The sequence below is a fragment of the Adiantum capillus-veneris genome, chromosome 9 (assembly GCF_014529385.1).
Source record: "Adiantum capillus-veneris isolate H3 chromosome 9, ASM1452938v2, whole genome shotgun sequence".
NCBI lineage: Eukaryota > Viridiplantae > Streptophyta > Polypodiopsida > Polypodiales > Pteridaceae > Adiantum > Adiantum capillus-veneris.
The window spans coordinates 69,112,739-69,125,155 of NC_140939.1; the positions used below are offsets into that span (position 1 = coordinate 69,112,739).

At 43.0% G+C, this 12,417-nt stretch overlaps 1 protein-coding gene and 1 pseudogene across 1 annotated transcript in view; one reads left to right on the forward strand and one right to left on the reverse strand.

Annotated features, from left to right (window-relative positions):
- Positions 1-7,755: 7,755 nt before the first annotated feature.
- On the reverse strand, positions 7,756-8,540 carry LOC147450636 (uncharacterized; annotated as a pseudogene).
- A 1,347-nt stretch (positions 8,541-9,887) lies between these two features.
- LOC147450637 (putative serine/threonine-protein kinase SIS8) overlaps positions 9,888-12,417 on the forward strand; it is a 129,981-nt gene continuing 127,451 nt past the window's right edge. The window contains exon 1 of the mRNA XM_086519783.1: positions 9,888-10,845. Coding sequence (XP_086375909.1) covers positions 10,105-10,845 — 741 coding nt within the window. The 5' untranslated portion in view covers positions 9,888-10,104. The remainder of the gene's footprint in view (positions 10,846-12,417) is intronic.

Consider the following 12,417-nt stretch of genomic DNA (forward strand, 5'->3'; position numbering starts at 1 on the left):
GAGTCACCCACATGAATCCACTCTTAGCCACCGTTGGTGCCCCCAAGCTTACTCTCAAAAAGGGTTTGGCCAAGGGGCGTGTGACCTCCCCCCAAGCGGGCACCACATCAGCAACATCCGCGCGCCAGCGGCGCCGCCTCGGCTGCCTACTATAGGTGCCACCGCTTGGCCAAAACCACCCAGGATCTCTCCCCGCAGTGCGCACAACTGTCAAATTCAAGAGCTTCAAGAGACAAGCACAAGCTGCAAGATCTAGCTATTCTCAACAACATAAGAAGGAGCCGAAGGTCAGCATGCCTGAAAAATTTGATCAGACTAGATCAAAGTTTAAAGGTTTTCTCCAACAAGTGCGTCTCTTCATTCGAATGCAACAAGAGCGTTATCCATTTGATTCTTCTCAAAAAGCAGGCCTTATTGGGACCCTCCTCTCGGGTATGGCTCTCTCTTGGTTTTCTCCCTTGCTTGAAAAAGAATATCCTCTCCTTCATGACTTTGAAGCTTTTGTGCGGGAATTCTCTGCAACCTTTGGGGATGCTGATAGAGCAAGGGTTGCTGAAACCTAACTTAGAAATCTCCACCAAGGATCAAGACTGCATCCGTCTATGCATCCAAATTTCGACAGCTCACTTGTGATTTAACTTTGCATGAGGAATATTTCATAAGCCAATTTCAGTGGGGATTAAAGGATGACGTAAAAGATCTTTTATTGACTATGCTAAAGGTTCACACACTAAGCAAGTTCATCTCTCAAGCAATAGAATGTGATAATCGACTATTTGAGAGACGACAAGAGAGGCATCTTGGGGCACCATTGCGATCCCAAACAAAAGTGACACATGATGGCTACACACCTCAACAGGGCCATGAATCAAGCATTGAGCCCATGAAAATTGATTCAGCACGGTTTCAACCTCTCTAGCCTAGGAGAAGCAAAGGCGGTGCATTAATGGCTTATGTATGTATTGCGGAGAGGAGTAGGGGCACATTGTTCAACAGTGTCCAAAGGAAGAGAAGGATGAAGGTTCATGGTGCAATGGCCTCAATGTGTTCGGAAAACATGGACGTCCAACCTCAATAGAGACCGACCGGTTGGACAAAAGACAAGCAAAAGAAGGTCTCTTTCTTCCCGCTGATTCCACTTCAAGTTTTATGCCATTAGTTAAGATCCATATGCCAGGTAGGCACATGGATTGTGAAGCGTCAGCTGCAATGGCGTGCTTCATGGACAAAGAATTTGCAAAAGAACAAGGCATACCACTTGTGGAGAAGTTTAATCCAGCAACTGTAGAAGTCATTCATGGTCGTCCCCTTGCTTCAGGGGATGTCAGGTATGAAACTCGCCCCATAGAAGTAACATTGAAGGAGCATGTTTCAAGAATAGCATTCAATATCATACAAAGCCCCAAGCAGTCCAATTGTTATTGGGCTACCGTGGCTTGAATTACATAATCCTAACATCGATTGGAGGGCTCGGAGAATTGAACCACGAAAAGTACAAAAGAAGAAGGGAAGGCAATAGGCCTATATATCTTGGAGCCAAGGTCTTCATGCGTGCAGCCAAAAAGTATCCAACTTTCCTGATATTTGCAACACCGACCGACACATCAACAACAAAAATCATGGAGGCATTTCCACATCAATATCAAGATTACAATGATGTTTTTGAGAAGAAGAATGCAGACCTCATCCATCTTAGCCGGGGCACCGATGGCGCCGTCGGTGCTCCCAAGATTACTCTCAAAAAGGGTTTGCCCAAGGGGCACGTGACCTCCCCCCAAGCGGGCGCCACATCAGGAACATCCTCGTGCCTATGGCGCCGCCTCAGCCAAAACCACCCAAGGTCTCCCCCTCGCAGCGCACACAACCTCTGAATGCCGCCAAAGCAATGCCAATCAAGAACCTCCATCGCTACAGCTGGTGAGGAGCTCCCTCATTCCACCTCGTTGATTGAATGGGGCGTAACACCCCAGTGTATATACCCGAGAGCTTGAGGTCGCCTTGCGCATGTGGGGCCACCCACTGGCCACATGGCAGTCCCACAGAAGCCCCCCCCCCCCCCCCCAAGCTCTTCCAAACTCCACAAACAACTCACCACAAAACATCTCAAAATTCCTTTTTTTGCCCCAATTTCTCTCCCCGCAATTCGATGCCCAAGGGTCGGATGATCGACCTTGTCGTGCCCGCCAACCAATACGACCAAATCCTAGTAAAATCGTCTGGCCTCACCCAACCGGCAATCATCACCAACTTCAACAGTCTGCATCTTCTTGGTCTGGACTCCATTTGAGACGCTGTCACTTTTTGTCTACTCCATACACCGCATAGAAGGCATAGAATCCTTGGCAAAGCTCCAAAATCATCAGATGGCACATCTACTGAGGCGGCCAACTCGACATAAACCTGGCCCCTGGCAAAACTTTGACCGGCCGTATCTTAGCATCCAGAACTCCGATTGATGATCTGAAAAGACCAACACGTTGCATAAATCAAGCACTACACACCCATAGATCCCAATTGGATGGGACTAACTGGCTTCACCCGGCCTATCCGTCTTGAATCTGCAATCACTTTCAACTTCAAACTCAAATATCTTGCAGTTTATAGCTCTTTTTGACGAGTTGTCTGGACCTGTTCCTTCAGCACTTCAAGCTCTACATATTTGGGCCAAAAACCAGCACCTCAACCATTCTTCACCTGCCACCCTGTCAAACCCTGTCTGGAGCCTTTTTGGTCTAACAACCCACATAAAGCATATATCCCTGCCCTCTTACTGGCATAAAAATTGTAACATTATTCATAAGTTTGGCAAAACCTTGAATAAGTATGCAGATTTGCATCTTTCACCCGTACCCGCAAAGTGGCACGACACCGCCACCAAATAAAGCATGCCGCCAACCTCCAAGGCACAAAGAGCACCAGAAGAATACCGCATCACCTGACAAAACATAGTTGCACTCACCGAGCAATGACATCTTGACATAAGACTATCAAAGGGGAGCCATGCCTCTGCATAAAATATCCATCAAGGAACTTGGGTCTGCAAAAGAGCTGTGAGCAGTGTAGGGCTTTGTCGCAAGTAGATTGAACCCAATTGGTCGCAAACAAGAAACAGAGTTCTCGGGGGAGCCAAGCCCCTTCCAAGACGGCCCATTCATGCCATCAACGACAATTCTGCTGCCACAAAGGGAGCCAGGTCGAACAGGCCTTCCTAAAGAATCTAGGCCACCAAGAATACTTTGTGAAGAGGTAGGAGGATGGCCCTCTACCTAACTCCAAAAATAAAAGGGACGGACGAGCTAGGGGGACATCCACGAAGACATAGGGAGGGCATCCGAGAGGCGCCCTAGCAAACTCTTGCGCCTCACGTTAAGGGAGATTTGCATCTCGGCTTATCCCCACCACATCCATGCAGTTGTGCCCCCTTCCTACGCTCTTCTCCGCTCCTGAAGACTGAGCATGCTATCAAACCGTAGTAAGGGTGTCACCTCGCCTCGTCTTCACCTATCACAGAATCTTATAGACACGAATAACTCTTAACATAATCTATGGTTTCCACTAGAGTCCGTTCTTATACTTTTGGTTTTTGCCAATACTCACAGTTGTGAGTTTTGTATTAACTACTCAAAAAGAATTACAATATAGGTCCTGCTCAAATGAGTTAGAACAACAATAGTTCTACAAAAGCTTCCAGACCCAGAAGTACAAAGAAACCCCAAGACCCTGGATGGTTGTCACTTAGGGAAAACCTCCTGTCACAAGGTATGCCCCATGCATCCAAGATGTGAGTAGCACAACTTACAGATTACAAACTACAACTGACTAACAAGAGCCCGCAAGGGGAGAAGAGCCGCACATCCATCACCACTATCGGCATCCACCACCAAGTCTTCAACACCATTAGACAGGGTAGCCCATCCCATCGGAAGGTGGCCCCTGATGCCACCATGGAGAGCAGCCCCTACCATGGGATGCTCACCACACTGGAGGCCTAGAAAAAGGATCGTCTATCATGGAAAAGTAGCTGCCACAACAACATCCGAACTATCCACGCTTAGGTGGGGCAAGCTTTCGCCCTTATGAACGCAGGAGTAGGCCACTGCTAGGCCTTGCAATCCCAAAATAAGGGGGCTCGAGAGGGAGAGAGTTGGTAGCAGTGTTGCTAGCCTAACCATTCTTATACTTTACTCGGTACCCTCCCTTTCTTTCTAACTCATATAAGGTGCCAAATTAAGTTACTTCAAAGTTGTGGCCCACTCAATTGAACCCTTCAATTTTCTAAATTGTGTGCTTTTCATTATAGAAGTAAGATCAAGATTTGGTTTCTCATTTCCATTAGGCAAAACCTTTTCAGATTCCTCTTCTCCATCTACTCAAAGCTATGCAAGGATCAAGCAAAACTACCATGGATCCCAACCATGAGCCATGTGTGTTGGGAATGGAACTGTGATACTCATGTATGAGATTGGAACGATTGCATTAACCATGTTGCCGCAATAAGGTCAATGCCCATTAGATGATGCCTCCACTATAATAGGAAAAAGACTTTGACCTCTCTTTTGCCAACCCTTGATGTGTAGACTTCGTACGGGCTGCCTTGCACACCACATGTTGGTGGAGCCTTGCACACGAATTGACACCTACCCCCCGTTGTTTGCCTCCCTTGCATGCCACTTGCCCCACTATGTTCCTTGCTCGTCTATTCGCCTGTCACCTGCTGACTCTCCTTTTCCTTTTCCTTTTTAATGAGTTTTACCAAACACCGAGCAAACAAAATATCGAGCGAACAACCATACATCCAATCAAGGAAAAGATTGATTCAAAATGTGAGTTTTTCACTTGTTTACAAAAGGAAGATGGTATAGCATTTTAATTTATGCTCATATTGCCATTGAAGAGATGTTGCGAGATCATGACATGAAACCCAAGGATCAAGCTTGCTTTGGGGAGAGTAGAAACTACTCGTGCTCACTAATATGCATGCTGACATTGAAGAAATTCCCTTGCATAATGACTTCTAAGCCTTCTCTCTAGAGACAGACTACAATATAGAATCCAATTTGCAATAAAGTATATCTTAAAAATGCTTTACTTCAATATTTGATGAAATATAAACCAGCAATAGACAATTAAAACTTTGATCTCACTTTTATATTATGTGGACTCACTTTGTTCTAACACTTAGCGAGAGAAACAAGGACGTGACCTAAAACCTTTCAAGGTATTTTGTTTCAAATCATAGAGTTTCTATTATTACGATATTATGTGAGAGAGATACATATTGATGATTTCGATCAGTCATTGTGTTTGAAATGCCCATAGATCCTAGAAAAGGCTGCGGCATTAAGATGTCCTGAAAACCTTGAAAATAAATATCTATATATTTTATTATGAAGAAAAAAGCTCTGAGCTAATCTGAATTTCTACAATTGTTAGAATTTGATAATTTTAACCACATCGTTGCGTCCGAAACACCTTTAAACCTTAGAAATGTATGCCCATATGCCTCATTTTGACACTCGAAGCAGGTTTTTGAACCAAAAAAGGTTCGAAAACTACCTCAAAGGGTCCCACGATGGTTTTAGGCAGTTTTTAGATGGAATTTCACAATTTTGGCCACATGGTTGTGTTTGAAATGGTCGAAAACCCTAGAACTACTATCTACAAGTGACCATGTGGCCAAAATTATGAAATTCCATCTGGAAATTGCTCGAAAGGGTCTTGCGCCGACGTAGGATCCTTTGAGGTAGTTTTAGAACCTTTTTTGGTTCGAAACCCGGTCTTCGGGTTTTAAAATGAGGCATATGGGCAGTCATTTCTAGGGTTTTGGGGTGTTTCGAACGCAACTATATTGTCAAATTTTAACAAATGTAAAAATTTAGATTGTTTTAAAGTCTTTTGAAGCCTTTTATTTCATTTTGAGGTAAGATTTTGAAACATTTTAAATACAATGATATAGTCAAAATGATTTTATATATCTCATATTGTCATGTATAGAAATACTCAATGAATTACTTCGTGTAGATATAAATATTTTAGGAGGGAATTAGATCATTTTTACGTCGATCCTCTTTTACTTGGGTGATATATGAGGCACATGGATGCTTCATTCTAGTAAAAATTATTTGGTTTTTAGCTTACACTTATGTTTTTTGTAGCTATTCTTTTAATATTTTCATGTAATACTATCAAGACAGGGTCAATCTATTGGTGCTTGTAATATACTATTGTTTGTAGAAATTAAGAATATATAGCTTTTAAAAGTAATTCATCTTTCATCTTTTGTGTGGGCACATTGTAAAAATCTTGTGGTCAACAACATTTTTTTGATGGAACTACTTGTTAACATTTTTATAGCAATAACACAGTCCCGCATTTCTCCGGATATTTTAACCATACTTTGTGTGATTGTCTTTTTCTTAATTTTATGATGGTACAATATTAGAGTTTTGGTGATCTTTGCTCGAAATTCTACTTTGCTCACTTTTTTTTGCTCGGGCAATGAAAATGCTCCTTTTTACACTGCAAATCGAGATGCGTGAGCACTGGTAGCAAGGATCCATGTCATCTTGACACTCCATGGTAGCACGGATGCTAGCTCTCGATGCACATTACACATACATCAACGTACTTTTTTTATCTAACTTGTTGCCTTGCCCTCATTAAGAGCAATACATGCGGAGATTTAATTTGTCCCAAGCCTTGATTCAATATGTGATGGTATGAAAATGGTTGACGCTATTTGCATGGATGTTCTGAAGTCTTTGTTGCACTTTGATGGGGTAGGGCTCAAAAGAGAGTACATCAATAGAAAAATGTTCGAGATTTTCTTTGAGGGAAGCATCTTGTTGAGGCTAATTGCAATCTTTGAGAATTTAATACTCCCTTGTAGACCTCGGTTTGCTCTCCATGTTTTCCAATAGCACATGAGGTGTTGAGTATAGCCTATGGGGGATGATGGCGAGGTGGACGAGCAGCCATGGTGAGCGTGTAGAGCAACAACGCGAGAGAGAGAGAGAGAGAGAGAGAGAGAGAGAGAGAGAGAGGAGGGAGGGAGAGAGAGAGAGAGAGATTCGACACAGCAACTAGAAACGCTATGGTATTATTTTATTACTTTGTAAAAAACCTTACATATAAAAGGATTTGGCCATGCAAACTGGCTCTCCTAATTGCATGCCTTTGGGGCGTTTCCCATGGGCTGACACCAAAAACTGAACGAGGGTTGGAACCCAACAATCCCCCCCTCAAGCCCGAACTAAACATACCATTCCCATGGTACCTCAAGTTTTTGGTGTACTTGTCAACCGTGAGTTTTAGGTTCTCACACAACCAAAGATTTTGGTGTATCCATAACTTGGTGCTATGATAGTAAAACCCCCCCTTGAATAGATAGGGTGTAGGTCAAAAAATTAGCTACCAATAAATGGAGTTTTTGGTTCACTGCCAAACCTTGGGTTAAAGGTGTACCTAGTAACCTCACGAGAAGCATGACAAAAATGGGATGAGAACAAATATGTTTGAGAGGTCTTACCACTTATATATTTGTGGCAGTGTCTAACCAGTACAAGTTTTTATCATGGCATGACTGACATATGATGAGAGAAAACAAGGCTTTGACTGATTTTGTTGACCAAAGAGAAACTTTGAACAAAACTACCACACTGAACTAGTAAAAATAGTTTGTGAAATTGTGCATATGTTGATGAATCGAGTGCTCGAAGCAAATTGTAAAAAAAAAAGTCATTACTGGCTGTCTTTCTACCGTTTTGATTTTGGATGCCACTTTATTCTGTTGTATAAATGGACAGGTGAATTGAATGAACAAAATACGAAATGACCATCTCCAGCTGCATGTCTGGTCCAGTTGATATTGGCCAATTCTGCTCGCTCTAGAATAGCAACTGGACATCCACTTATCATAGAGCCAAACAAGCCCAAAAATGTCATCAGCTCCACAAAATCAACTTTCTTGATCAAAAACTCCTTATAAATGTTAGTAAGAGCATACAACGTGGCACCGATGATAACCAGAGCATCACCCAAAACAACATTACTGCCTCCCCCTCTATCATTGGCATGTACATCAGATAGGATGGCGAGCACGAGTCCCAAAACACAAGCACATACCCCAATAAGCTGGCCGACATTGTATTTGGTCTTTATAAATAGCCAAGTCAATAAGAGAACACATGGAATGGTCCAACAATCTAGCATCATCACACTTGTAAGAGATGAGTACTGATATGCTTTGACAACAAAATAATTGCCTTCCACATCCATAAGAGCTAAAACAAGATAATAATACCAGTGCACCTGCAGTGGCTCTTTTTGTTGATAAATATGCCCCCATAAAAAAGTGCAACAAGAAGATAATTGCAAAGTGATTGGGAGGTCGGAGCGTTGATTCCTTGGCGCGCAAGAATGCTGGAAGTGAGGCCCGTGAAGGTGATGAGCAAGGAAGCAAACTGGCCAAGCGCGCGAGCCCCAAGCAAGCGATAGAGTTTTGTGCCCTGTATAGGCCTCCTCCACTTCATCATCTCCACCCTCGTCTTCTTGAGCCTTCTACCGGTGCGCGGGTCACTTCAGGAAGAGATCTTTGGTCTTGAGCTCCAAATGCTAATCCACTGGAGGATCCAAGGGACTTTGCTTTGATATCAGGTGTTGAGTATAGCCTATGGGGGATGATGGCGAGGTGGACGAGCAACCATGGTGAGTGTGCAGAGCAATGAGAGAGAGAGAGATTCGACACAGCAACCAGAAACGCTATGGTATTATTTTATTGCTTTGTAAAAAACCTTACATAGAAAAGGATTTGACCATGCAAACTGGCTCTCCTAATTGTCTTGGGGCGTTTCCCACGGGTTGACACCAAAAACTGAACGAGGGTTTGAACCCAACATGAGGGAGGCCCAGTCAGACAAGTGGGATTTATACCAATATCTAGGGCACTCTTTGCGATTTACAACTAAAATGCCTAATGTTTGACCTTGAAAATCAAGGTTCCACCAATTTACAGCCGGGATTTTTCATTTTCAATCGGGAAATTTACACTGCAAATCGAGATACGTGAGCACTGGTAGCAAGGATCCATGTCATCTTGACACTCCATGGTAGCACGTATGCTAGCTCTCAATGCACATTACACATACATCAACGTACTTTTTTCTCTAGAACTTGTCGCCTTGTCCTCATTAAGAGCAATGCATGCGAAGATTTAATTTGTCCCAAGCCTTGATTCAAAATGTGATGGTATGAAAATGGTTGACGCTATTTGCATGGATGTTCTGAAGTCTTTGTTGCACTTTGATGGGGTAGGGCTCAAAAGAGAGTACATCAATAGAAGAATGTTCGAGATTTTCTTTGAGGAAAGCATCTTGTCGAGGCTAATTGCGATCTTCGAGAATTTGATACTCCCTTGTAGATCTTCGAGAATTGAATAACCCCCTTGTAGGTAAGGGAGTGGCATATTGAGATCCTTGAGAATTTTGGGCTATAGACAATTATGTCTGCACCGCAACACAAAAATGAAAATAGTAGGTTCTTAGGTAGATTCTCTCTCTCGAAGGTAAATTAGACTCTCTCTCTCTCTCTCTCTACGCAACTTGCAACTTGCAAGCGGCTCTGATCTCTGTCTCTCTCTACATATAGAAGGAAGAGAGAGTATCTTATTGCAAGTAAGAAATTTGAGAGAGCAAAGTAGCCAGTCTATGGGTTTTTCCTACACGCGCGTGAACGATGGGAGAGGACGAAAATATTTAAGTTGATGGGTGTGGATGTGGATGGACTTTTGCAGTTTAGGAGCTTGGAAAGCAATGCTGGATGCTAAAGGAGTCCGTCACATCATGCATATGTATGGTGTGAGAAAAATGGGATTACCTGAGCTGGCAAGCTTTGACCTCTAGTAAGAAGGTAACTATGGATCCTGCCCCCTCGCTCATTCTGCATCTGGTTTCTCGCTCAATTTCCTCTCCTTTTACACTCGCTCTCGCTCAGAAACGCAATGAGGGTGAGATGGGCCATCTGGGCGATGTGGGCGATGATGCTTCCCCTCCTCCTCTTCCACCCGTCTGATTTCTAGCAGTGGCTCCTCCCCTGCAGATCCCTCCGATGAAGAACCTCTTGCGCCGGCTTCACCTTGCAGCCCCCCCTGAAGATCCCCCCGATGGCGCTCACCCTAAAGGACCCAAATCCCGATTTTCCTTCTCCGACGCATTGGCACCCTCCTCTTCAGCGGCATCCGACTCCAAGCCATTTACCGGGTTGTCAGGTCTGCTCAGTGCTGCAAAGCAGACTCTCAACCAGGCTGGAAACTTCAAACAAAAGAAAGAAGGTTGCGTTGTTGTTGAGCAAGATCATAGAGAAGATATGGACGACCCATCTGTTGATCGTCTTGAGCGAAATGAGCTAGGTCCAGTTACCACCGAACGTGCAGGTGCCAGCATACGCACCGAGAATGCAGAGACTCTTAGCAAGATGGGTGATGATGAGCAGCAATTTTTGGTCACCAATGTCGCTTCACCCTCTACTTCTGTGACTTCAAGACCATCTACACAGCACAAGAGCTTGGCTTGCACATCGTCAGACTCTACCCTTCTGGCCGTTGATGCTCTTTTAAGGGGTCCACCAGGAATACAGAGAACACAAACAGCTGAGACAACGGCCCTCCAGCTTGCTAGTAATCAAGCTGTTTTACTCCAAGATGAGGAACTCCAGGTACGTGTAGCTATGGCGCTAAGCGTGCGTGATGATCCAGAAGCAGCAACCATTGAGACTATCAAGGATGCTACTCGGGGTTCTGATTTGCAACTCTTAAACTCCTCAGCTCAGCTCCTTGCATATCGATATTGGGTGAGTAAGGGCTCTTATACTGGTTTATGTTGGAAGTGGCATTTATGTATGTCTTGCTTTTCTTGTCAAAACTGAAAGGACATTGATTTCCACAATATTGTATGTCAGAATAGTTTAGATCCCTTTTTGGTGGTTGTTTAGTCAACTCTTTATCAAATACATGACACAAAAAAAACATTCAATGGGTTTCTTAGTCTTATTTGGCAAATGACTATGTTTTGTTGTTAAAAACTATGTTAGACAATTTGTCAAGAAAACAAACCATATTGTGAATTGCAGAATGCAAGACTCTGCAAAATTGTCGTAATGCAGGATTTTGGATATGAACGGTAAGGATAGAGGGTCATTCTGAATGCTAACTAGATGTGGTCCTTTTGGATGCTAAAATTGGAGCAATATGCTGAAAGAGTCCTTTTTGGAGCTTGATTAAAGTGAATGTATAGGTGGCTTAATTTAGGTTGTGATGAATGGCATCATGTGAAAGTTTTGTTTATCTTTTTCTCTTTAAGGCTGATGAAATTATATGATGTATCTTTCATTTCATTAGCTTGTTGAGGTTTATGCATGGCTTTGGTGATCCTTGGGTGCAAGTTGCACATGCTTTGACATCGTTTGCCCTTCACATGTGTATCTTTATGTGCTTATGATTATCTTGTTTGAAGAAGCATGAGTGGTTGATGGAGTTGAAGGATCAACTGAACTATCGCTCACAAGATACAGGCCATGGCTATGAAAAGGCTTTAGCGTTTCAGCCTCGAGATGCAATTTTGCTTTTCTTTTGTAATTACGAGTTAATTCGTGGACTTTTGGTACACTAGCCAGGTGGACTACAGACTTGCTCTCTAGATAGTGATCTCATCTTTTTGGCATCGTAAATGGGGGGAACTTTTGACCTTCCTTCGGTTATCTTAAAAGGTGCTATACCTATAGAAGAATGCACAGTATTGTTGTACGCGTATTCTACTAAAGGTAGATACTTTTCCCATTCGTTGTGTTGGTCTACTTCTGTTACATAGGCTTTGAGTAGATCAAGCACAATGGAGTTCACAATTTCACTTTGCCCATCCGTTTGAGGATTATAGACTGACGAGAAATTGAACTTTGTTTCAAGATTCTCAAAGAGTCCCTTCCAGAAATTATTGCTCATTCTGGGATCTCTATCGGAAACAATACTTGTTGGCAAACCATGATACTTAAATATTTGAAAGATAAATAGTTATGCTGTATGTGGAGCCTTAATATTCTTTTTTGACATGTATGAAACGAGCTTTCTTGCTAAGCATGTCTACTATTGTCCATATTCATTTATTCCCATGGAGAAGACTTTGGTAAGCCAAAGATAAAATCCATAGTGATACTCTCCTATAGAGAATTAGGAATTGGGAGTGGCCCAAGCAAACTGCATTGCTTCCCACAGTCATATTTGATCTTTTGGCAAGTAATGCATTAAGTCATACTTGAACCACGCATAATTCTTGTGTCTTTCCTAGTGCTATGGTAGACATAACATCTTGAAAATCTGGTTCAGTAGCATACTCATCTACCATAGAGGCTAGATGATCATTGTGTGAA